Here is a 26102-nt window from a genome sequence, read left to right as displayed (position 1 = left end):
AGACAGCTGTGTGATGCGGCCCCCATCCTCACAACAGCGTTTTTAAAATTGATGGGAGGCAAAGAAAGAAACCCATCATTTTATGTAAATAATTATATGTGCATAATTTTTAGGAGATTATAATTTTCAAGCAGATGTCACTTAGAGTGGAGGAGTCAGAGATGGCTTTCAGAATAAAACACGGCTCATCCTCGACATTGCCTCAGACTGACCTGGGACGGGACTCTGCATGGTCCTAACCCTCAGCCTCCTAGTGCTGGAACTGTAGGCACGTGCCACCATGCCTGCCTCTCCTTGTTACCTCTAACCCTGCTCTTTACACCAGGTTTCCGTCTTGGACCTAGTGTGAGAAGACAGTTAACAGCTTGGCTTTGGAGGCTGGCTTCCCAGATATATCCTTCTGAGGTCTGAGACTGTAGCCAGTGAGTGCACTATTGTCAGCTTTCCTAATGCTGTGACCTTTAATACAGTTCCTCATGTTGTGACCCCAACCATAAGATTATTTTTGTTGCTACTTCGTAACTGTAATTTTGCTACTGTTCTGAGTTGTAATGGAAAGATCTGTGTTTTCTGATGGTCTTAGGTGAGACCCTGAGGGGTCTTGACCCACAGGTTGAGAACCACTGGTGTAACATGTCAGGGAGAAAAGGCTCCACACCTTGAGAGATTGGTGGCTTATCCCTGGCTACTACTGGCTGGTTAGTTGATGATCAGGTTGCCTCATTGTGGTCTCCTATAAGTAACAGGTTAAGGCACATTGCCGTGAGACTTCTCCCAAGGCTGGAGATTCCCTCTGCTCTGTCTTCCCCCATTATAGAAGATTTTAGTTCCCAGGCACACACAGTTGAGTGTTTGTCATTCTGCAAGGGAGAAGAGGCCTGTGGTACGGACCCTTCGTGCTGTTGGGAAGACTGTGCTCTGCTCATCTGTCAGGATGCCCTTCCCACCCACCCACACACACCCGGCATGTTCTATTTTAGATGCACAGAGGCTCACTTTCCATCTCTTCCTGCTACCCTGATTCTGACAAGAGCATCCATGAGATTTCTTGTGTGCTTGAATTTAACATTTAGGGCCTTTACTAAAAAATTATATTCCTGTGGGGTGTGGTGGTGCACACCTTTAATCCCAGCACTTGGGAGGCAGAGGCAGTCAGATCTCTGTGAGTTCAAGGCCAGCCTGGTCTACAGAGTGAATTGCAGGATAGTCACACAAACATTGTTTTGAAAACTACAAAAAAAAAAAAACCAACAAGATTTGTATAGTAATTCATACATAGGGCCTTGATAATTCATTCTGTAAACTCTGTAAACTGATGAATAAAGCACATTAAGTGGATTTTATTTAACCTTTCAATACTACACATAATCTTGAGACTGAAAAAAATAATATCTCTGAAATAAGAAAACCGCAGAGTTGTGACAGGCTCTGAATGGGATCACATAGGATAACAAAGTGAGTAATTAAGAGGAAGTTATCTGGCCGGGCGTTGGTGGTGCACGCCTTTAATCCCAGCAGAGGCAGGCGGATCTCTGTGAGTTCGAGACCAGCCTGGACTACCAAGCGAGTTCCAGGACAGCCTCCAAAGCCACAGAGAAACCCTGTCTCGAAAAAAACCAAAAAAAAAAAGAGGAAGTTATCTGGGGTCTGGAAAGTGACTTCCAAAGGACCTAGGTTCAATTCCCAGCACCCACATGGCAGCTTACAACTAACTATCTGTAACTTCAAGATCTGACGCCCTCACACAGACATACATGCAGGTAAAACATCAATGCACATAAAATAAAGATAAGTTTATTTAAAAAAAAAAAAGAGGACGTTATCTGAGTTCATGAGTAACTATGGCTCCTATGGGCTGTGGCCTTGGAAGATTGACTGAGCATCTGGTTTTAAGGAGTTTGCCTTTTCAATCTCTGAATGTCATGGGTCCCCCTCTGTGTTGTGCCTTCTGTGGCTCATTAATAGAACACTCATTAGGTGCATTTGTGTTCAGACTTGATGACCACATGCTGGTCTGAGGTTGAGAACTGGCAGCCTTTACTGTAGCTCCATGGCTTCATAATCCTTCTATAGTCTCCTTAATCCCCTGTCTATGGAATAAGAGGAGATAAATCTGCAGTCGCCACGTATAAAGAGATGACAGTGTGTATCTGCCGGATCCGTACCCCACCCTTTTTTTTCCTCCTGCACTGGGGATAAAACCTGCTGTCTGGAGCATGCTAGGCAAGTACTCTGCCACTGAGCTGCAGCCTCGGCCCAAGAAATGGAAGTATGTGATTACAGATTGCTTTGTCTTTATATATGTATGCTTACTGATATATATGTATACTTATTGATAACATTTACAATTGCATTAATATTCAAATAACCACAAGGCACTTTGAAACCCTGAAGTATCTGTTTTCTTTTTTAAATTAAAAAAACAAACGCCAGGCGGTGGTAGCGCACGCCTTTAATCCCAGCACTCCGGGAGGCAGAGGCAGGCGGATCTCTGTGAGTTCGAGGCCGGGCTAGTCCAACAGCCTCCAAAACAATACAGAGAAACCCTGTCTCATAAAAACCAAAACCAAACAAACAAACAAACAACAACAAAAAACCAGTGTCTTCCAGTGTAACTCAGGCTAGCCTAGAACTCTCTGTGTTCTCCAGACTGGCCTGGGACTCAGAGCCACCATGTCTTTTTTTAAGATAGGTTTCTATAATGTATCTCTTGCTGGCCTGGAGCTTGCTATGAGACCAGGCTATCCTTGGACTTAACAAAGATCTGCCTGCATCTTGTCCCCTGCCTCCTGCATGCTGGGATTAAAGATGTGCACCACCATGTCTGTTTATGTTGTCCCCACCTCATCCTCAAAAGTGCTCTAATGGCAATTATGTGACACCATCCTGGTCTAATTCTGACATTTCAATGTCACTAGGAAGCTGTTTTGCCAGGTCTTACTAAGGGAAAGCAGCTTGAGGAAGTCCCGCTACTGCTCCCATGCACAGTTTTCATATATCCATGGCAAAAGTAGCTGCATGAGACGGCTGTGGTTAGGTTTCCCATCATTCTCAGTTCTCGTTTGCCATCTGTGACCACTTGGTCTTGCTGCCTAACGTCTAATTCAGGCACTTCTCTTTATTGGCCATTGTGGCCATGGACTGCGATGTCAACTCTTCTTCATCCTGCTCTTTTCTGTACTGTCTTGCACCTTAGGTCCAGCTGGGGAAACCCAGTTCACACAGTACACTTGGAGAAGCCAGGGCAAAGGATTCCCAAAAGACGATCCTTTTTAATTTAGGGCCCTAAGAAAGTGGTATTGATACCAACACAGTGTTGACAGATGTCAGTGTCTTTTGTGCAGCCTGGCAATCTAGAAAAAAATAAGTACATATCCCCCCACCTCCCAAAAACAGTTTGGGAGGTTCATATCTACCATCCCATCTCTTAGGAGGCTGAGTCAGGAGGATTGCCATAAGTTTGAGTTCAACCTGAGACACATACTGAGTACCAGGTTAGCCAAGGTTACATGGTAAGACCTTGTCTCAAAAAAAAAAAAAAAAGAAAGAAAAGGAAGAAAGAAAGGGAGGGAGGGAGGGAATGTTGTTCAGTTGGTAGAATGCTTTCTTTGCATGCAGGAAGCTTTGTTGAGCCCCATAAACCAGGTGGGCAGAGTGCATTTTGGAGGTGGAGGCAGGAGGATCAAAAGTTCAAAGTCACTGGTGGGGGTCAGCCTTGGCCGCTGGAGACCCTGTCTCAGTGAGTGAGTGAGTGAACCAATGCAAGAACAGAAAGGCCCTTTGAAATAAATAGGACCTGCCTTGCAGTCTCCTCCCTGGGGGGTTGTGCTTGCTGGTGTCCTCCAAACGCCCCTTCTGGGAGCTGGATTCTCCAGCCTGCTTCTGAAGCCAATAGGCTTGATTAGGAAGGCCTGCTCGACAGAAAAGCCTTTTGTCAGTGTGGTTTAAAGCATTTGATGTTTTTTTAGGCCTCCATCAGTGTTTACTTTGTCTTACAGTGGCTTGAGTCCAGCCAATGACACTGGAGCCAAAAAGAAGAAAAAGAAACAGAAGAAGAAGAAAGAGAAAGGCAATGACACAGATTCAGCCCAGGATCAGCCTGTGAAGGTAACAAGGAGACTGTTTTCTGTGACTGATGAGTTTTGAGGGAAATGAGGGAAGTGCATAGGAACAACTTAAACTGATTATCTCCACCGGTATTATTTAAAGGTGGAAGACATTTCAGTGCTGTCTGCCCTCTGTGCCCTAGACCTTGGTGTTCAGTGAAACTGTTCTTGGTACCTTAGAAGACCCTGTAGGTTAGACCCAACTCTAGTGCAGCACCCTCAGAATTACAGGCACACGTTACATGTATGCGCCAGGTGCCACGGGCTGATGAACACTTCTTAGAGCAGTGTTCTTGGTTTTATGGGTCTTAAGTCTCTTGCACCAGGACTGGTGACCGGTTTGGTCCCCTGGACCATTATAGTGGATGGAGAGTACCGACTCCTGAAAGTTATTCTCTGACACATTCAAAATATTTGTTTTGAATTTGTTTGTTTGTTTTGAGATAGGGTTTCTCTATATAGCCTGGCTGTCCTAGAACTTACTCTATAGACAAAACTGGCTTTGGACTCAGATCTGCCTGCCTCTGTCTTTCGAGTGCTGGGATTAAAGGCACATGCCACTATGTCCCGGCTACAAAGCATTTTTGAACAACTTTTTTTTAGGTCTATTTATTTATTTTATGATCTCATGTATATATGATTTTATATATATATATATATATACATATATATATATATATATATATGTATACCTTTACAACAGAAAAGGATATCAGATCCCACTATAGATGGTTGTGAGCCATCTTGTGGTTGCTGGGAATTGAACCCAGGACCTCTGGAAGAGCAACCAGTGCTCTTAAACTTTGAGCCATCTTTTCAGCCCCAGAAAATATTTTTTAATTTAAAAGAACATCATTAGCAGTGGTTCTCAATCTGTGGGTCACGATCCCTTAGGGTCCCATGTCAGATAACCTGCATGTCAGATATTTACATTATGATTCATAACAGTAGCAAAATTACAGTTATGAAGTAGCAACCCAATAATTTTATGGTTGGGGGTCATCATAGCACGAGGAGCTGTATTAAAAGGTTGCAGTGTTAGGGTGGTTAAGAACTGCTTGTTGGAGCTAGTTCCAGGACAGTCTCCAAAACAATACAGAGAAACCCTGTCTCGAAAAACCAAAACAAACAAACAAACAAACAAAAAAAAACAAGAACTGCTTGTTGCAGTATTATAATTAAAGCAATCAGAATACCCATCAATTAATCAGTCAGAGGCTGGGTCAGTACACTGTGGTACATATACATAGTGCATTCGGTGGCACAATGTGTAGTTTTATCTCCCTATGAGGAAGGTCTGAGACACTGGGATTAATGTGCTAAGGATCCAACTGGGGGCCTCCAACCCAGTTAGGTGCTCTGTATTGAGCCATACTCAAAGTAGCTTCCTTCAAATGCATGGACTTGAGGCTTGTTGTGTTTTGTTTTATAAATTTTACTTAACACACAGTCTCACTGTGTAGCCCTGGTAGGTCGGGAACTTGCTGTGTAGACCAGGCTGATCTGGAATTTATAGAGATCCTCCTGCTTCTGCCTGGGTTAAGGCATCATTTTTTAAAGAATAACTTGTAGAATAATATGTAATTGAATTTTTGTGTTTTTTCTGCTTCTTTTGTGCTTTATTTTTGTGATTCTAGGGCTTGCACCCAGTGTCTTACATAGGCAAGGCAGGTGCTCTGCCACTAAGCTACACCTCTAGCCCCCATTTTTGCTGTGTGGGGAGCTATAGGTGTGTCTGTGTGTGAATGCACATGCTACTTCATACCAGAGGTACACGTACAGCCAACTGTAGAAGTTCAAGGATAATCTTTGGCAGTAGGTTCTCTCTTTCCACCGTGTGGATCCTGGGCATTAAACTCAGGTCATCAGGCTTGACAGGAAATACCTTTACCCACTGAGCCATCTTTTTTTTTTTTTTTTTTTTTTTTTTGGTTTTTCGAGACAGGGTTTCTCTGTGGCTTTGGAGGCTGTCCTGGAACTCACTTGGTAGTCCAGGCTGGTCTCGAACTCACAGAGATCCGCCTGCCTCTGCCTCCCCCCAGTGAGCCATCTTACCAGCAGCTTCCAATTTTGCTTTTTGAAAAAGATTTTTATGGTTTTAGAACTTGCATCCAAAGAAGTCTAGGGTTCTATGTATTTCTCACATTTTTAGGTAAAAACTATTCATAATAAGGATTATAGTTAATGGGACGGGGCTGATTATTTTATGTGTCTAGGTATTTTGTCTGCATGTATATCTATGCATCACATGTGTGCATTGTCTGTGGAGGCCAGAAGAGAGCATTGGACCCCCTGGAACTGGAGTCACACACAGTTGTGAGCTGCCATGTAGGTGCTGCAAAACAAACCTGGATCCTGTGGAAGAGCCACTAGTGCCCTTAGCTATTGAAGCACCTCTCCAGCCCCTCCTTTCTTCCCGCCTTTCCCTTGAAGGCATCATCTCATGTAGCCCATGCTGTCCTTGGATCTCTGATCCTCGTATCCAGGCCTCTCTGACTACAAACTTATGTAGCCACCACACCCAGCTGCAGGTTTTTTTCGTCATATTTTTTATATTCTGCATTGCTTGAAATTTTGCACTTGGCTCTGTTACTTTTGGCATGAACAATATTAGATGGAGATGGGGAAAACTACTATTGGCAAATCCAAGTGAGATGTATACACTGATAATTCTAGCAGAGGCAAGAAGATCAGCCGAAAGTTTGAGGTCAGCCTGGTCTACTGAGGGATTTCCAGACCAGTCAAGGCTACACAGTGAGACCCTGTCTCAAAACAAAAAACAAAACCAACAAAACCCCAAAAGACCAAAAAATAAGCAACAAAATCTCATAGGCAGCACCCATTAGCTAATTCTCAGGTACTCTTTTCTCCATTTCTTTTTTTTTTTTTTTTTTTTTTTTTTGGTTTTTTTCGAGACAAGATTTCTCTGTGGCTTTGGAGGCTGTCCTGGAACTCACTCTGTAGACCAGGCTGGCCTCGAACTCACAGAGATCTGCCTGCCTCTGCCTCCCGAGTGCTGGGATTAAAGGCGTGCGCCACCAACGCCCGGCTCATTTCTTATATAATATATAAATAACCTCTGATTAGAACTAAGGAACCACATACCATTTGTGATTGTACTCTTTACTTTTGAACTCTTGGTTGTATGTTTGTGTATACTTGTTCATACATGCTGCATGTTTTCTTAATCACCTGCTACTACTGTATTTTTGAGATGGCTTTCTCAAGAACTTTGTTTTTTTTCTTTCTTTCTTTCTTTTTTTTGGTTTTCGAGACAGGGTTTCTCTATGGCTTTGGAGGCTGTAGCCTCAAACTTCTAATCCTCCTGAGAGCTAAGATGACAGATGTGTACTCCTATTCCAAGCTAACTCTTTTTGTTGTTTGGTTGTTTGGGACAGGGTCTCACTGTTTAGCACTGGTTGGCCAGGAGCTCTCGGTGTAAATCAAGCCAACTCATAGAGATTTGCCTGCCACTGCCTCCCAGTGCTGAGATTAAAGGTGTGCTAACTCTTGAACTCATAGTGACTCATAAGTCTTGCTAACACAATGGGTCTTTTCTTTCTCCAACTGTCTTGTCCAGATGAACTCTTTGCCCGCAGAGAGGATCCAGGAAATACAGAAGGCCATTGAGCTGTTCTCAGTGGGTCAGGGACCTGCCAAAACCATGGAGGAGGCCAGCAAGCGAAGCTACCAGTTCTGGGATACACAGCCAGTCCCCAAATTGGGTATGTATTTCCTTTTGCAGGTGAGAGCAAGGAATGTGCCTTGGCTGCGCTTCTGCGGGTGTTTTGTAATGGAGAAGCACGAGGTCCTAGAGATCTTTGGTGATTGTTTCTAGAGGATTGTCTGTAGAAGGAGCATATAAAAGGCTGTTGTTCAGAGACCGTGCCGTGTCACAGTGGCACACACAGAACAAGTGACCATCATCATCTCAAGTCTGCAGAGAACAATGTCTCAGCAGATGACGAGTGGGGATGTCTGTCAATGGGTCTATCATTCCACTTAGATTAGCGAGAGACTGTTTTGTTTGTGTGTACAAATGTGAACTCTGGAATGAAAAGAGTCCCCAGACTCCTCTGCTTTCTCTCAGCTAATTCATGCTTACTAAGTTCAAGTAACAGTCAGGACTCAACTCCAAAAATACTATATTTTTCATCAGGTACCCTAAAAAACCACAATGAAGCCAGTGGTGGCATACACCTTTATTTCTTGTAGCACCTGGAAGCAGAAACAAGTGAATCTCGAGGGCTGGAGAGATGGCTCAGTGGTTAAGAGCACTGGCTACTCTTCCAGAAGTCCTGAGTTCAATTCCCAGTATCCACATAGTAGCTCACAACCATCTGTAATGAGACCTGGTGCCCTCTTCTGACATGCAGATATATATGCAGACATATTTGCAGGCAGAACATATAAATAAATTAAAAACAAAACAAGTGGATCTCTGTGTTTGAAGCCAGCCTGGTCTACAAGGCTAGTTTCTGTCCAGCCAGAGCTATGTAGTGAAACCCTGTCTTAAAATAACACTTAACTGAAAAATGCTGTAATAAACTTGTAAAGGGATTAGACAGACAGAAACCCCATAAGTATTCCAGAGGCAACTGCACTTGCTAGAGTTAGAGATGTCTGCTAGGCCTGAAGCACAGCTGACCTTGGAGCTTCTGGTGGATAAGGTTTTGTGAATGGTTGGGTTTTGTTTCTGGGGACTCTTAGAACCCAATTCTTGTTTCATGTGTATGTAGCTGAGGAAGTAAATTGTGTTTTGTTTGTTTGTTTTCCTTTTTTTTTTTTTTTTTTTGGAGAGACAGGATTTCTCTGTGTAGTCCTAGCTGTCTTGGACCTCTTGGAGACCAAGCTGGCCTCGAACTCACAGAGATCCACCTGCCCTGCCTCCCGAATGCTGAGATTAAAGGCGTGCGCCACCACTGCCCAGCTCCTGGTGTGTTTTGAAATACCTGTCTATGTGTGTCTGTGAATATAGACACATAACAACAGGCAGTTGTGATCCATCCAATACAGACGCTGGGGATGAGGGAATTTGGTTCCTCTGCAGCATGTGCTCTGAATTGCTGAGCCCTCCCTCCAGCCCCCAAACACTGCAGAGATGGCTTAGTCATTATAGATCACCATCCACAGTGAGACACATTGTAACTTCCTGACTTGTAGCTCCAAGGGATCTTCCACCCTCTTAGGATCTTTTAGCGTGTACACACATGTGTCATACACATAAAAAATATGTGTCTTTGGGCTGGAGAGATGGCTCAATGGTTAAGAGCCACTGGCTGTTCTTCCAGAGGTCCTGAGTTCAATTCCCAGTAACCCACATAGTAGCTCACAACCATAATGAGATCTAGTGCCCTCTTCTGATTGTAGGCAGAACACTGTATATATAATAAATAAATAAATCTTTAAAAATATATATGTATCTTTAATAAAAATGCCCTCATTAGAGAATCCTCTTCTTGTAGTAAGAGGTGATTTACACAGTTGAGACCTGCTCAGTGTGCAGGAGTAAGGAGCTGCAGGGTGCTCGGCCATAAGTGGACTCATGTCACGCCTCTCCTCCAGGGGCGAGGGACCTCCCAGAAGAGGAGGCAGAACAATTGTAAGAGGTGGGGATAGCCTCAAGGAAAGCGTCCCACAGACAATGCAGGGCGTGGCGACTGTGACAGCAAGCACGAGCTCTTCAGACAAAACCTCAGCATTATGTGGGGAAGGTGGACACGAAATCCCACCACAGCTGAGGAGCTGTTAGCATTTGATAGCCACTGGGAGAGGGAGAGTCGGCTTTCTTTAGTGATATGACCCTTGACAGGTTATCTACACACCAGCACAGGCCCCACTCCCACCACTAGCTGGGCAACAAAATTTGGACTCAATAGAGAAAGAAAAATAAAATCTAAAGTTGAGTGAGAAGGGTTGAGAAGGTAGTAATGGGAGGAGTTTGGGGGTGAATATGTTCAGATATATTGATGAAATTCTCTAATAAAAATTCAAACAAATCAAGAGTTCAAAGCTAGCCTCCAATATGCAATGAATGTCAGACTGGACTACATAAGATCATGTCTCAAAAGGGTATTTGCATATTAATGAAATGGGTTTTGTTGTTGTTTTTTTTTTGTCATTTTTCAAGACAGGGTTTCTCTGTAACATCTCTGGCTGTCCTGGAACTCACTTTGTAGGCCAGGCTGGCCTGGAACTCACAGAGATCTGTCTGCCTCTGCCTCCCGAGTGCTGGGATTAAAGGTGTGTGCCACCACTGCCCAGCCAGATATGCTTTTATTTCACATAAAGAACTAAATCCTGCTGTGCATGGACATATACCTTTACTGTAAACAGAATGTGTTGAATGGATAGCTCATGGCTAAGAACACTTGTTCTTACAGAGGACCCAGTTTCAGTTTCAAGCACCTGTGTGATGGCTGCCAACCATCCATAACTCAAGTTCCAGGGGATCAGACCCCTTCTTCTGGCTTCCATGGGCACCAAGCACACATATGATACATATACATACAAACAGGCAAAACACTCATACACACACAAAAATAAAATGAAATAAGTAAGCATAGAATTTTATGTGCCTATGCCTCTGTGTGTGTGTGTGTGTGTGTGTGTGTGTGTGTGTGTGTGTGTGTGTGTGTGTGTGTGTGTGTGTGTGTTGGGTATGTATTTGCCCTCAGAGGCTAGAAGAGGGCCCTGTACCACACCCGCTGAAACGGGCCTTTCAGGTCCATTATGAGCCACCTGAAATGGGCGCTGGGAACTGAGCTAGAGTCCTGGAAGAGCAGCAGTGCTCTTAGTCACCTTACCATCTTCCAGCCTCCGTACAGTAGTCTTGATCTGAGCCAAGGTTTCTAAGACAGAGTTCATTGATGTTTCATAGCATGTTGGCATGCACAGTGCAACATGCCCATGCGTGTTCAGAGCCGAGGCTATAGTGAAGTCACATAACACTGCCTGGAATATCTCAGATTTGGTTTAATTTTCAATTACTTTTTCATGTGTGTGTCCAAAATTATTTACTATTACCAACATTTTCTTGGTAATATATGTAAGCTCACATATGTAAGCCTGGGTTAAGACTTTCAATTTCAGAAGCTTTGGTCCGGGACAGTTGGTCCATGACCTGTATGAGCCTTCAGCCCCTCTTCAGATCATGTCATTCTTCCTTGTTGAGGGGAACAGGATTTTTTTTCTTCCCCTCGACTTTACCTGTCCCTCTGCAGCTCATAGCCTGCCCTCTACTGTATGCAGACATGGGAGGGATGGCACCTCCAAAACAGGAAGTGACTGAGGACATAGGAAGGTGCTTGCACATACTGGTACATACCTGTAATCCAGCGACAGGAGGATTGCTGTGAGCACAAGGCCAACCTGGGCTACTTAGCATTCTCCTGTCTTAACCAAACAAAACTTTGACTCCTTGACTGCCTGGCTTTCCTCTCCAGCTTCATCTAGTTTTAGTTCCTCCCCTCCATCTCAGCCTCCCAAGCTCTCCCACAGAGGAGGGAGGGGTTGTGTTCCGGGCAGCATCTGCAGACCTGTGAGTCAGCCCGAAGGCATTTGTAGGGCTCAAAGCACCAAGGCCCTGAGCTGGCAGGGGCAGTTAGCTGGCCCACGGGGCTGGAAGCTGAAGCTAGAAGGCCAAGAAAACCTGGCTTCTAGAAGCCATCATCTGACTGAGGAGTGAGCCCAGTATTTTGTTGTTGTTCTTGACACAAAGGCAGCCTTGTTGCAGCTCCTTACAAATCTCCTCAGGTTAGGGAAGGGTGTCTGGGTTAGAACATGACGACAATGCACCAACCAGGAGGCAGGAAGCCAGATTAGCTATGATGAATGTTTGTCATTCAGGAGCCCAAGGGAGACATACAAGGATTTCCAAAAATGAGCCACCTTGGATCCCAGTTATTCTTCTGAGGTTTTGCTGTGCGTTGGCCCTCAACTAGGGACCAATGGTGACTGGAAAGAGAGTTTTCAGTTGCCAAGCATGGAGTGTTCTTCAGCTACAGGGCTCCCAGGGACAAGGGAAATTAGCTCTGATAATGTTTTCCCTCAGATAGGTTATAGGCATTCATCACTGTGCCCAGGTTATGTAATACTGGGAATCAGTGGTTATAGGCTTGCACCACTGTGCTCAGGTTATGTAGTACTGGGAATCAGTGGTTATAGGCATTCACCACCTTGTTCAGGTTATGTAGTACTGGGAATCAGTGATTATAGGCATTCACCACCGTGCCCAGGTTATGTAGTACTGGGAATCACATCTAGGCCTCTGTACAAACAAGATGACTACTCCAACCGCTGAACATCATCCCCAGCCCTCCAGTGAATGTTGTAAATGAGCTCTCCCTCCCCCATGGTGGAACCAACTGTTGACTCCTGGCTGTGCTCTTCTAGGTGAAGTGGTAAACACCCATGGGCCAGTAGAACCTGACAAGGACAACATTCGCCAGGAGCCCTATACTCTACCGCAGGGCTTCACTTGGGATGCCTTGGACCTGGGAGACCGTGGTGTGGTGAGTAGGCCTGGCTTGTAGGTGGGACGCTTAGGAGCTGAGACACAGACGGCTGAACAGACTGGTACTTTCTGGGTGTGTGCAAACTCCACACACTAGCAGTTAGTATCTCAGACTTGTAAGGCTGAAAGCTGTCCTCCCAAAGTTCCCCATTTGCAATCTTTTTTCCCCTTTTATTCCTTCGTCGTTAGTTTTGTTTTATTTTTGTTTGCATGTGAGTATGTGAGTGTCTTAGGGTTGTTACTATGATAAAACACCATGAACAAAAGCAACTTGAGAAGGAAAGGGTTTGTTTTAGCTTATAACTCTTGGCTCACAACTCCTTAACTGACCGGAAGTCAGGGCAGAAACAGGCTATTCTTTTGTTGTTGTTGCTGGTTTGGTTTTTGTTTTTTTGAGACTGGGTTTCTTTGTGTAGTCTTGGCTGTCCTAGAACTAACTCTGTAGATCGGGCTGGCCTTGAACTCACAGAGATCTGCCTGCTTCTGCTTTGCAAGTGCTGGGATTAAAGGCCAAAACAGGCTGCTCTTCTGGAGGCATTTTCTCAATTAATACTCCCTCTTCCTGGATATGTCCAGATTGTGTTAAGTTGACAAAAATCAGCCAGCACAATGCATGAGTTTGGGGGACTCACAGAGGTCAGAGGCATTGTACCCCCTGAAGCTACAGTTACAGAGGGTTGTGAGCTGCCTGATCTGGGTATTGAGGCATGAGCTTGGATCCTCACAAAGAGTGGCATTCTCTTAAACACTGACATCTCTCCAGCTCCTTAGTTTTAGTCTTGATATGGGGGAGGGAGGCTGTGCATATCCGTAAGTGTGCATGTGCTGTCTGGTTCTTGTTTTTGAGATAGGGTCTAACTATATGGCCCTAGCAGGCCTGTAATGTGTTATATAATGACCAATACCCATCTCCCTTCCAAGTGCTGGCATTACAGTCATCTACCACTGTGCCCAGCATTTGTTTTGGGTTTCATTTATTGCAGGTATGTGTCACCAATGCCTGATTATGTGGTGCTAGGGACCAAACCCCTCTGTGTGTTGGAACCTGGCATTATGCTGACCCCACCCCAGACAATGGGTGGGACACCTTATCAGCATTCAGGCAGATACTTGGGGCAGCTCAAAGGGCCGTGTTGCACGGCCACATCATCGTCATGGCTGTGTCTCTCATTGGGGGCGTAAGGACTCAGTACGCATGTGCAAGCTTCCCCTTTTAAGCGAGCACCTTCACATGTTAGCTCTCTCTCCCTTTGCCCCTTCCCCCTCTCCCTCCCTCCCTTCCTTCTCTGCTCCTCTCTCCCCCTTCTCTGCTTCTTTCTCTCTCCCCCTGCCCCCTTTCCTTCCTCCCTTTCCCTTCAATAAACTCCACATGGGTTTGTTGAGTCTCGCGGTTCGTGTTTTCGTCTAGTTGTGACTGAAGCATGGTTTCCTGTTCTTTCTACTCTACTCGTAACTGAAACATAAGAACAACACTGCATACTGAACTAGTAGACAGATAATCTACTGAGTTACTCATTCCCCTAGCCACTTTCTTTTTTACCTTTGAGACAGTCTTGTTGCATGACCATCCTGGCTGGTATTGACTTTGAGTCAGACCTCCTGCTTCGGGCTCCTAAGTCTGCACCATCACACTTGTTTTGACATCAGAGACTTAGGAATTTGGAATTTCTTTCTCTGTAAGGAATGATGAAAATGTGAATAGTTGTGTCTCCCTCCCCCTTAATTTTAAGAGCCCTCTACCCTCAACTCTGGGCTCTAGCATTCCTCTTGGCTCACTCTCTCACTGTTGGCAGCTCCACCACACCTGGTTTAGGGACAGATCTGTTTGGGGAGTGCAGGGGTGGGGCAGGAGGACAGGAGACGGAGAGGGATAGCACGTGTGCCACAGTGTACTCTGTAAAGTGTTTCCCTCTACTTTTGTGTGAGCTTCAGGGGTTAAACTCAGGTAGACTTATACAATAAATGTTTTACTTACTTGGGCCAGCTGATGGAGACAGCTTTGAAGGCAGAAAATGAACAAAAGTCTTTTGGGCTAGATGATAAAAACCAAACTTTTATTTATTTATGTATTTTTAATATGACAATGATGTCCTGGGAGTAAATGGTTTCTAGACCAGCCCCCAAAATCATGTTCACAGAATTCGGGAAGCTTCCTCCAGTAGAGAGACAATGCTCTAGATACTGCTGTGTACTGAAGTCTGTGTCTCTGCCCCCTAGTGGTTCTGTTTCTTATTACACCCATGGGTACTTGTTATAAAAGAATCCTTGCCATGCCTGGGATGATGCAGGTTTGAGAGATTTGAGGTAGTGTTGGTAATTAGCGTTGTCCTTCTGTGAAGCTCAGAGCCACAGGGCATTGGAATAGGCTTCCAGTGGGCAGAACACCTCAGTAAGCTACTTATTTCTCTGCAGCTGAAAGAACTGTACACCCTCCTGAATGAAAACTATGTGGAAGATGATGATAACATGTTCCGATTTGACTATTCCCCAGAGTTTCTTTTGTGGTAAGTTGTAAGGATGTCTTTAATATAATTTTATTTAACTTGTAAACAGTGAAAATTTACTTCTCATGAGTCTGGAGGCTAGGAAATCAAAGAATCCAAGGGCTTAATGTTTGGTAATGGCCTGGTCTCCAGCCCCAAGAGCTCTTTCAGTCTTGAGGGCAAAGCAGACAGCAGAACCACAAAGGAACACGGAGTTCTCCTCCTTCCCAAGAGCTAGCTTTTGAGTGGCAAACTGCTTTGTGCTTGAGTCCCTGTGTCTGGAGACTTGTGTTAAGTGGTGCTTAGAGCTGAAACCTTCCTTGAAATAGATTGGCTGAGGGAGACGTGTAGTGTTGGTACACAGAAACAGATCATCTACCATATGGTGACCTTTCCAAGGGGAGAAGGGCAGATGAGACCTACTAAGATGTGAAAGAAAAGCTCTTTACTATCCAGTTAATGAGCATGCTCAGTTATAGTAAATAGCCTATCGCGGATGAGCCATCTACTAGCCTGGGCTATGTTTAACATCTAAGAAGATATAGGCATGAGGCTCAAGTGGGGGAATCACCCCAGTTGATAAGGGGAGTAGAGCAGAGATGCTCTGAGGGGCAGATGGCAAAGCCTCGGGTTTCCAAGTTAGCCCTAACCAAAAGATCACTGGCCTCCAAGTGATAGTCCTCTAGTTCAAGCTCTAAGATGAGCATAAAGACTAGCCATGGTGGCACATGCCTATAACACCGGCACTTAGGAGTTAGAGACAGGCAAATCTCTGCATTCAAAGCCAGCCTGTTCTACATAGAGGGTTCCAGGGCAGCTGAGGCTGTATAGTAAGACCCTGTTTCAAAATACAGAACCTAGCATAGGGGTGTACTTATGGCAGAACCAGGATGGTCACAAGTTTGAGGATAGCCTAGGGTACCTAGAGAACCTGTTTAAAAAAAAAAAAAAAACAACAACAAATAAGAGTAGGCTGTGTAGCTTAGTGCCAGAGAACTTGCACTAAGAATATATGTATAAACTGGGCACAATCTCCAGCATGACCAGGAAAAAGATGCTTTTGAGAAATGCCTGTGACTTGATTCTGTTGGAGTCTAGGAAGCCTTGGTCCTAAAAAGAATGCGGTTGTTAACGCCCAGGGAAGTGGTAGTGCCAGCTCAGGACCCAGCATGGCTCTGGAGCCCAAGCAGCTCTCCAGCCGGCTGTAAGCTGTACCACAATTCCTTTCCTTACCTTTGTTCCAGGGCTCTCCGGCCACCTGGCTGGCTCCCACAGTGGCACTGCGGGGTTCGAGTGGTCTCAAGTCGGAAACTGGTTGGGTTTATTAGTGCCATCCCAGCAAACATCCACATCTATGACACGTAAGCACTTGTCACCAGCATCTTGCTGGTTTGGAAGGGAAGGGAAGAAGAAAGCTGCATGTTTACCTGTGAAAGGAAGATGGAGGAGCCAATGAAGTGGAGGCATCCATATGCTGGGAGTAAAACTCACCATGGGAACCATGTGTTTTGACATGGTTCATGCTCCTTTAATCCCAGCACTTGGGTGCCAGAGGCAGGTGGGTCTCTGTGAGTTCAAAGCCAGCCCGATGATCTACATAGCAAGTTTCAGGCCAGCCAAGGTTGCACAGTGAGACTGTCCCTGAGTTGTAGCTGGTAGCCTTGTCTGTGACCTTTGCCGGCCATCCACTTCTGCATTCCTGCGCCAGTCACATGGTGACACACTTGAGCAGCTTCAGAAATGGGCAGGAGCCAGTGTGACCCAGATTCAGATGGTCTCACAGTCATCTGCTGGAGTCTACAGGCTGTAGATTTTTGTGGGAATCAAAATTTTAGAGTATCTGTCAAAAGTGGTACACACCTATAATATAAGCTACATCTTGGGAGGTGGAGAAAGGAGAGTCGATGGCTCAGGCTGGCCTGAGTTAGTTTGGGAGTTCAAGATCAAGCTGGTCTCAGATCCAGGCTAGCCTTGATTTACTCTAGGGTTTCTTAATGCTGCTTCATCGTCTGCTGCAGTCCTCAGCCCACTCACAGGGACTCCGCAGGGAGTGCTGGTGGTGCTTTCAGATAAGGCATTCGCAGACTTCCCACTTCCTTTAGGTAGAGGATGTGAGGCAGGCTTGCCAAGTAGAAACTGGTAGTAGCACTGTGGAAGAGATTCCATTCCCATCGTGTGGGAAAAGCCTTATCAGTCAGCATTTTGCCTCCCTCTTAAGAGAGAAGAAGATGGTGGAGATTAACTTCCTGTGTGTCCACAAGAAGCTGCGCTCCAAGAGGGTGGCTCCCGTTTTGATCCGAGAGATAACCCGGCGGGTCCACCTGGAGGGCATTTTCCAAGCTGTTTACACTGCCGGCGTGGTATTGCCAAAGCCTGTTGGCACCTGCAGGTAAAAATGTCTTCCTGTGGGTCTTGGGAATGCGGGTGCCTGGCTGTAGCTGAGGAGTGATGTCACTGACACATAGCATTGCCCTGCTCCACGCCTGCTCAGTGGGGTGTGGATGGTTGGGTACCTCGCTGCAGCCAGGTGGAGAACATTTTAAGAATGTGGGGGAGAGTGTGATTCAGACCAGCTGGAAAGAAATTCTCAAATCAGATTACCACCAGTTACAGATGAGGGTTTTGTTTTTAAGGATGAGGCCAAACTTGGGTTTTTATAGAAAAAGCCTCTAAGTTTTAAGTATTTGGGTTAGCTTCATTAATGAATATTTTGTGGATCAAAGAGAGCTTGTCTGATCCTGTGTGATCTAAGGACAGCCTCCACTTTGGAAAGGGTTTGAAACAATTGAATAATCTCTGCCTAGAGAGCTGCAAAAATAGTTCGAGGTGAATACAGAAGAGGAAAAAGGGGAGGTAAGCGCGTCTGCCAGTCTTCTGGGCACTCTTATCAATCTTCCACTGACCTGGTTCCAGGAGTGGATTGTGCTCCCCAGACAGCTACTCTGACAAAAGAGTGGCTTTTGAAATGGAAAAATAGGGAAGAAAAGTTCTCAGAGGGCCCATGGTAGCGCTGACACACTGGAGGACAATGAGCCTGCACCTCCAGAAAGGGGCTTGATGAGTCGCTCATGACACCTGCTAGAGGTCTCCTGCCCTTCTCCTCTTAATGAGGAGGACTGGCCAGAGTCTCCTGAGGTCACGACATTGCGTCCCTACAGGTACTGGCATCGGTCCCTAAACCCTCGGAAGCTGATTGAAGTGAAGTTCTCCCACCTGAGCAGAAATATGACCATGCAGCGCACCATGAAGCTCTACCGACTGCCAGAGGCCAGTGGTGCTCTGGGGTGGCGGGCAGGAACAGGGATGTGCGGGAGGTTTCCATTCACCAGTTCCTAGTCACCAGGCTCCGTGTCTTACTGTCTATCAGGGTTTATTTCTGCTTCATTTTCTTGGTTCTGCTGCCTGCTTAGAGAACAACACTGCTCTGTGCTTTTAGCCTAGGTGATGCATAGATAGAAAACGGATCTTATCTCTGTATCCCATGCTCCAGAGATGAGTGTGGTAAACGCTCCAGTGTCTACTCCCTTCTGCCAGACAGCAGGGGGCGTGCTGATGGAGCTTGTGAGAGAAGCCAGATGCTTGCTTGCTTGCTTGCTTGTTTGAGACAGGGTTTCTTTGGTACCTTGGCTGTCCTAGAACTCTCTGTAGACCAGTCTGGCCTCGAATTCAGTGATCTACCTGCCTCTGCCGCCCAAGTGCTGGGATTTAAGGCGTGCGCCACTACGGCCCAGCAAGAAGCCAGATTTTTAATACCCCCCCACACACCCAGAATGGTACTGAAGGACTGTATAGTATGGAGTGACCAGGTCTTCAGTTCTAGATCTCAGGTTGTTCACTTTCAGGATCCTGAGCTGTGAACTCTTAATTCCCTCCACTGGCCTCAGAGCACATCCAAGTAGCTGTCAGATGGTTTCTTGTACTTAAAACCATGTTCTCTGGAAGAGCAGCCAGTGCTCTTAACCACTGAGCCATCTCCCCCTGGGTAGCTGTCAATCATTCAAATTGCTTGCTGCTCAAAGGTCTGCTAGATTGAAATGGTTGATCTGCACATGGGGTTATTCACCTTGGCATGGGTCTAATACTGGGTTAGGGTCATTGTCCTGTCTTGAGAGAGAGTGACATTGGGATTGGAAAACTGAATGTGCTGTCTTGTGCTTATGATCCCAGCACACAGGACCAGGAAGATGAGGAGTTCAAGGCCAGTTTTAGCATAGCAAGCTTGAGGCCAACCTGGGCTACATGAGACCCTATCTCAAAAAAAAAAAAAAAAAAAAAAAAAAAAAGGAAGGAAAGAAGGTTGGAAAAAAATAGGGGCTGTGGGAGATGTCTTCTCCCCTGTGTTATCCCATCCCCGCTTCCCCGCATTCTAGACAGGTCGAGAGCCATATTCAGGTGCTCTGGGATCCAGAAGAATGAATGGATCTCCCTGTATTTGGGTGACAAACCCAGCACGGGTGGAGACTGCCATGATGAATGAAGTCAGTAAGCATTTCCTAGGGAGAGCAAGGTTATCAAGGGAGTTTGAAGGGTGGAGGTCCAGACTGAAGTCTACACATAAGCATTTGTGTGTGTAAACAGTCTCCAGTGGCATTCTCTGCCCCTGCCTTGTGGGTAGGATCTCTTCTGTTTTCCTGTTTGCATCAGGCTAGCTGGCCCAAGTTATTCTACATGTTATTTTTATGGTGTCTTTCTCTTTCCTCCCTGCAGAAGTACTAGAGTACAGATGCTTACACTACTGCGTCCGGCTTCTACATGAGTTGTAGGAATTTGAACACAGTCCGGTCCTTACACTTACACAGTAATCTCTTTTACCCATTCAGCCATATCCCCAGCTCCACACTTTTAAGTTTTAAAAGTGGTCCCTGTCCTGGTTGTGTCAGGCAGTGACCAACATATATCATTTGTGGGACTGGTGTTTTCAGTTTGGACCAGCGTTCCTTGTGTGCACTGAGCCTCCAGAGATAGTCTGCTAGCCCTAGTATTTGCTCCATGGGATCATGTGGTTTCTTTCCACTGAATTCACTTGGCCCTAGGGTAGCAGGCCGTATGCTTTGTGGAGAGGGAGGACAGGGAGGCCTATATTTCTGTAGGATAGACTAGAACCACGAGGATATAAATGGATGCCCCAGCCTCTGCCCCAGCATTAGCCCTGCCAAGGAGGGAAAGGCCAGCCAAATTCCCAGAGGCAAGCTGAGTCTGGATACCTCAAGGGCTAGGGATGATACTGAGGATGACCTGCATTTCTCTCCTAAGGGTCTGTGTGATCAGGTCCAGGTTGATAGGCATATCTGATACCATCTTCTCTGTCCTCCTTCCAGACTCCCAAGACAGCTGGGCTCCGACCAATGGAAAAAAAGGACATTCCAGTAGTGCACCAGCTGCTCACCAGGTACTTGAAGCAGTTTCACCTCACGCCAGTCATGAACCAGGAGGAGGTAGAGCACTGGTTCTACCCCCAAGAGAACATCATCGACACTTTTGTGGTAGAGGTGAGTTGACATTCATTCCCAGAAAAACAGCTAGGTTCCCAGAGAGCTGGTATTCCTAAAAGAATAGGCTTCCTGAAGTCTGTCTGGTCCTCAGCAAATCGGGGTCACAGTTTGCATTTGTGAAAGGATTCCTTTGATTCCCCACCTCTGCTCAATGCAGAATAGAGAGCTCCATGCCCCTTCATCGGGAGCCTCTGCCTCTTTGCTTGGATTAGTGTGGTCCAGACCCCAAAGCTGAAGTCTGAGGGTGCGAGCCACGTGAAGACATCCCTGGCCACGCCCAGCAGGGTTGTCCTCAAGAGCCCTAGCCAGCGTGCTCCCTCTTGCTGCACATCCTGCTCCAGTGCCCACCTTTCAGCTGCCTGAAAATGGTGACAGAGTAGCATGGTCTGTGTGTGTGTGACAACGCCTGTCTATTTAATCTTCCTTCAGAATGCAAACGGTGAGGTGACTGATTTCCTGAGCTTTTATACGCTTCCCTCCACCATCATGAACCATCCAACCCACAAGAGTCTGAAAGCTGCTTACTCCTTCTACAACGTTCACACCCAGACCCCTCTTCTAGACCTTATGAGCGATGCCCTTGTTCTAGCCAAAATGGTGAGGAGTAGACTCACAGTCTTGGGAGACTGGAGGGAAGGGCTTTTTAGTAGTAGTGAGTACAGCTCAGAGCTCAGGAGTTTGCTGCCCAGAGGCTGGGGGCGTTGAGTTTCCTTAGTCTCCTGCTCTTAGGCAAAGTCCCAGCAGTTCTCACCACAAACTCCAGTCTAGAAGAGTGTAGGGAGTCACTGAACTCCTTGGGTGGGGAGCCTGGTTGGGCAGCCAGCCTCAGGCTTAGGGTTAGAGGGGGGAACCTGGGCTCTGCCCTGGTGAAGATGGGAGTGGCTGACTGGAAGGCGTGGCTCTGTTGTCAGTCAGTCTTGCGCTTCCATCAAGGTTCCTGTGCCCAGTCTGTGGGCAGGCCAGTTCTTCTCCATGAGGACAGATCAATTTGGTGAGAGTTTACAAGTGTCCTTGTCACAGCCTCAGGCAGCCAATATATTAAGCATGTCATACAGTCAGTCAGCGCACACTGAGAGCCTGGAGTTGAGTAGCCATAGAGTTAGGAAGTTGATAGGAGCTGACTTTTTGGGGGAGGAACAGGCTCTAGTTTTGATCCTCTCAGAGGGACACTGAGGAGAGAATGCACTGTGAATGGCCTGAGGACAATCTTGGGAAGTTCCTCTGAGACCTCAGTGCTAACTAGGATGTAGCTGGAGCCTCTGAAGGAAATGCCCTATGGCTGGCTGCCTGTAGGACAGCAGGAGGAAGGTGGGGAAAGTGGGGAAGCAGTCTTCCTATCCTCACCTATTGTCATTTCTCCTGCTACCCTGCAGAAAGGGTTCGACGTATTCAATGCACTGGATCTCATGGAGAACAAAACATTCCTGGAGAAGCTCAAGTTCGGCATCGGGGACGGCAACCTGCAGTATTACCTATACAATTGGAAGTGCCCTAGCATGGGGGCTGAGAAGGTATGTGTGACAGCCAGTGGCTGAACTGCCAGGCAGGGAGCCGCTCGCTCCAGCTAAAACAGCATAGGAGTACTGCATCAGTCTAGGCCTCTGCGGTTGGTGCTTGGGCCTTGAAAACTGCGTCTGATGGCCAGACCAGCAGGTGAGGATGGACAGGCGAGGAGCTTCTCTTCCCAGCTGTCAGTGCAGGGCATTCTTTGCTGTCAGTTTTATTGTTACTAGTGCTGGAGCTTGAACCTACATACAACCTCACGTATGCTAGGTAACTGTGTGCTTTGAATTTAAAAAAAAAATGTATTTAATCTGAGACAGGGTCTCATTGTGTAGCCTAGAACTTGCCATATAGTCCAAGATGGCCTTGAACTCACAGGTCAAAGAGATCCACTTGCCTCTGCCTCCCAAATGCTGGGATTGAAAGTGTGCCACCATACTTTGTTCTTTTTTGGATACAGGATCTCGCTAAGTTGCTCAGGCTGGCCTTAAACTCACTCTGTAGCCCAAGCATAATTTAAACCTAAGGTTCTCCCGCCTCCTGTTCCCAAGGAACTGGAATCACAGACCTGCATCATGAGGCCCATGGTTAGCCAGTTGGGGTCCGCCTTTCCTGTCCTGAACTGCCATTGTCTTCTCGGTGTGGCCCTTTCTTGCCCCTTCATCCCTACCTCCTCGGGGCAGCCAGCCAGGCAGTCAGTGGTTACAGCACGCTGCCCATGAGTGGGTGCTTTGGCGCAGTGTTCCTCAGGGTGCCGCCACTGCCTTCCCTTTAGGACCCAGCGAGGGCTGGGAGCGAAGCCCACACACAGCGCCTGCTCCCACAGCAGACAGTCTCCTCTGAGCTCAGGGGGCCAGAACCACAGCACTGGGGAGGCAGGAAAGTCCTGGACATTGTCAGCTCAACGTGACCTTTCCCCGTTGGCTCTCCTAGGTTGGGTTGGTGTTACAGTAACCGGTTGCCTGTGAGATTCTGGATAAAGCCACTGAGAATTTAAACCAGGAAACGGAACCCCACCACTTGTTGGTCCAACTTTCACAAATGTGAGATCTCTGGCAAACAGAACAGAACTGAACCGGCTTTACCAAACCGCCAGTGAACTTGACAATTACATTGCAATGGCGTAGGCTGCGTGATGTCACCTTTGGCCATGTTTCTGGTCTCCCTGTTTTCAATGAATAACAACCTCGTGCAGCCGTGATCAAGGGAATGTAACTGCTGAACCTAGCTCGTGATTGGCATATTATGGAGTTAACGGGTGAATAATAAAAGTATATATATTATATATATAAATATTTTAAATATCTTTCATGTTCCAAATGTACAAGGATGTTTGATCTCTAATGAGAAAGAAGCTGAATCCAGTCATTCTTCAAGGACAGTGGCAGACAGACACGTATTGGCACAGTTAATGTTTCTTCAGGAGCAGGTGCTGTTCTCGGGGAGCAGGAGGAAGGGGATCTGGGGAGCCTCACCCAGTTTCCCTTTGGAATTGGCTGCCCAGCTGACTTTGAACAAGGTGGGAAGGTGGAGAGAGAGACTGCCAGCTCAGGAGAAGGCTCGGGTCTCCAGGATGGCAGGACAAGCTCCTGGGGTGGGGCTGGCCCTGAGCCGAGGCCAGACTACTGCATTCTGAGGCTAGGAAGTGGTGACAATCATGCAAACAGATTTCATTAATCGAGTCCCTCTTCCATCTCCTGGGCCTTCTCCCATAGGAGGTCATGCAAGCAAGTGATTTTAAAGGCTTTTGAGCTGGCTGGTGCCAACTTTACAGGTGTTGTGTTCCTGTGAGACGTTGCCTTCACCACCTGAGATGATTGGCTATTTGAAAGGAACCTTGGACCTCCTTGTAGTACCTGGAATCTTGTGGAGACCATATCAGTGCAAGCTCCGTTTAAGTCATCTTAGTGCAAAAAGGGAGAATCCCAGGGAGGCTGAGCAGGGGTGGTGTGGCGATGCCCTGGCCTTTCAGCCCCAGCCCCTGCCTGTGCCTTCCAACCCATCAGCCCTCGCCTTCTGTGGTCCTTTATCTCCTTTCCAGGTGTGCAGCCCACAGTGGCAGCAAGAATAGTCACTAGAGGCAATCTAGACTTGGCATGTTGTCACCAATGCTGATGTGTGGATTTTTGTGGAGGTAGCGATGGTTATTGTTGCTGCCAGTTTCTCCAGAAGTAGTCAAGCCCCTGAGCACATGGCTGCCCATGTGGGCATTCCTCAGTGGGGTTCAGCCAAGTGGCCTAAGAGGATTAAGCCTGGGCCTAGGAGGTAATGTCAGCAAGCCTCATTCAGCCTCCTTGTAACTTGTGCTCTAGGAGAAAGCTCCGAATGATGCCTTGCTCTTTGACCTCTTGGCATCTCGGGGGCAGGGGAGCCAGGTTCAGCCTTGTCCCCGGAACTGAAGCTGTTCTGCAGGCAAGCAGGGGTTTGCATCAGGCTGTGGCTTCTGGTGGCGTTATGCAGATGCTGGTGCTGAAGGGACTTGTGTGCTTAGGACGCTGCCTGCTCTGTAGACTGCTGGAGGCAGCTCTGCTGTGGGGGGTTCTCATCAGAGGCCTCTAGGGACCTTCCTTCCCCTCCCTGTCCTGTGCTGCGAATTGCAAGTGCCAGCGAAGATAGCTGACTCCAAGGTCCTTAGACCAAAGAAGCTGCTGCCCCTGGCAAAATGTGCCGATGGGAGGCGTCAGAGAGGCAGGGCTCAGCCTCAGTCATCAGACGCGGTGCCTAAGTGGCCACACTCTTACAGAACAAAGTGCTCAAGTTTCTCCTACATGGGCGGGCCTGAAATGTGGAAAGGCCTCCTGCCTTCATCTTGATCAGCTCTCAAATTGCCTCTGAGATTTGGGGTACACAAATCTCTGGAGTGAGCTTTGGTTTCATTGACCCCGGTCATGGAACGAAACAGCCAGCCCCAGGGGACAGCCCTGGAAGAAACAGATCTGCTGGCAACAACTGTGTCCCCAGAACCAGGTGGCTGGCTCCGCTTCTGCGACTGCCTCAGGATGGGCGCCCTGCCCGGGTCTGCAGGAGCTGGCTCAGGCGTTGTTTTTAAGTCTTGTTGTTTTTATCCAAACTGTCGTGGTGTCTTCATTCAACCCTCATGGGATTGGGGCTAAAGAGCGCCATCATGGATTCAGAGCTGCTCCACAGCCTTTGAAGTATGGCAGCCCTGTGACTGGCTTGACCCAGACAAGAAGGGCCCTGGGGCCTCCAAGCTGACTTGTCTCAGGCAGCCACTGTCGGGAGGCCTCTGCGGGCGTGGCTCCAGTCCTCTGCCATGTGCTGAAGACCTTCCCTTCCTGCCTTTGAATTGACTCTCCATGCTACCACAGACTCCAGGCTATAGGGAGTGAGCTGGGTAGAAAGGCCTTAACCCTGGATTGAGGCCTGCATGGGGCTCGCATTCCCCACTTGTGCCTGTGGCTGAAGATGTTGGCATCTGAAGGTTGACTCTCACCAAGCTTTGCTAACACTCGTTATTTTATGGGAAATTTCAGGCCTAGGCCTTCTTTCTACCATTTGTCCCCCTCATATGCGGGCACTCTGAAGCAGGTGTCTGTCTCCTAAGATGACCAGCATTAAAGCAAGCTGGGGGGCCTGAAGGCCCTGAATGGTTTTTATGGAGCTGCCTACAGCCTAAGAGAGAGACTCTGAGGTCAGGAAAGGAATCTAGAATGTTTCTTGTGGCCTTGTCTGCCTGCCCCAGAACCATTGCAGACCTGTCTTGTCCTGCTGCCGAGTGAAGGCAGGGCTGCAGATAGACCACACCTGAGGAGATTTAGGACAGTTTCATGGAATTAAACTCAAAACGTTGGCTGAGTGGCAAGCAGGTGCTGCATCTGGGGCCAGGGAGAGGGCTTCACCTTTTTGTTCTGGCTATTCTTTGGGCTGTACCAGGGCATTCATTGCTGGGGCGGGGGTGGGGTGGGGGGGGGCAGAGATACCAAATACATTGTTCCACTCAGTACATCTCACTTGTTTCTAATAAAGGAAGCGGCTCAATGGC

The 26102-nt window shown here is 47.1% G+C and overlaps 1 protein-coding gene across 1 annotated transcript in view; it reads left to right on the top strand.

Annotated features, from left to right (window-relative positions):
* Nmt1 (N-myristoyltransferase 1) overlaps positions 1–23392 on the top strand; it is a 31179-nt gene extending 7787 nt beyond the window's left edge. The window contains exons 2-12 of the mRNA XM_040749801.1: positions 3999–4107; positions 7687–7831; positions 12501–12619; positions 15034–15125; positions 16349–16465; positions 17323–17493; positions 18263–18371; positions 20423–20593; positions 21026–21193; positions 21970–22107; positions 23033–23392. Coding sequence (XP_040605735.1) covers positions 3999–4107; positions 7687–7831; positions 12501–12619; positions 15034–15125; positions 16349–16465; positions 17323–17493; positions 18263–18371; positions 20423–20593; positions 21026–21193; positions 21970–22107; positions 23033–23053 — 1360 coding nt within the window. The 3' untranslated portion in view covers positions 23054–23392. The remainder of the gene's footprint in view (positions 1–3998; positions 4108–7686; positions 7832–12500; positions 12620–15033; positions 15126–16348; positions 16466–17322; positions 17494–18262; positions 18372–20422; positions 20594–21025; positions 21194–21969; positions 22108–23032) is intronic.
* Positions 23393–26102: the final 2710 nt, after the last annotated feature.

The sequence above is a fragment of the Mesocricetus auratus genome, unplaced genomic scaffold (assembly GCF_017639785.1).
Source record: "Mesocricetus auratus isolate SY011 unplaced genomic scaffold, BCM_Maur_2.0 Super-Scaffold_100007, whole genome shotgun sequence".
Lineage (NCBI taxonomy): Eukaryota > Metazoa > Chordata > Mammalia > Rodentia > Cricetidae > Mesocricetus > Mesocricetus auratus.
Note: the sequence above shows the minus strand (reverse complement) of the source record. Positions and strands in the feature narration are given on the sequence as shown.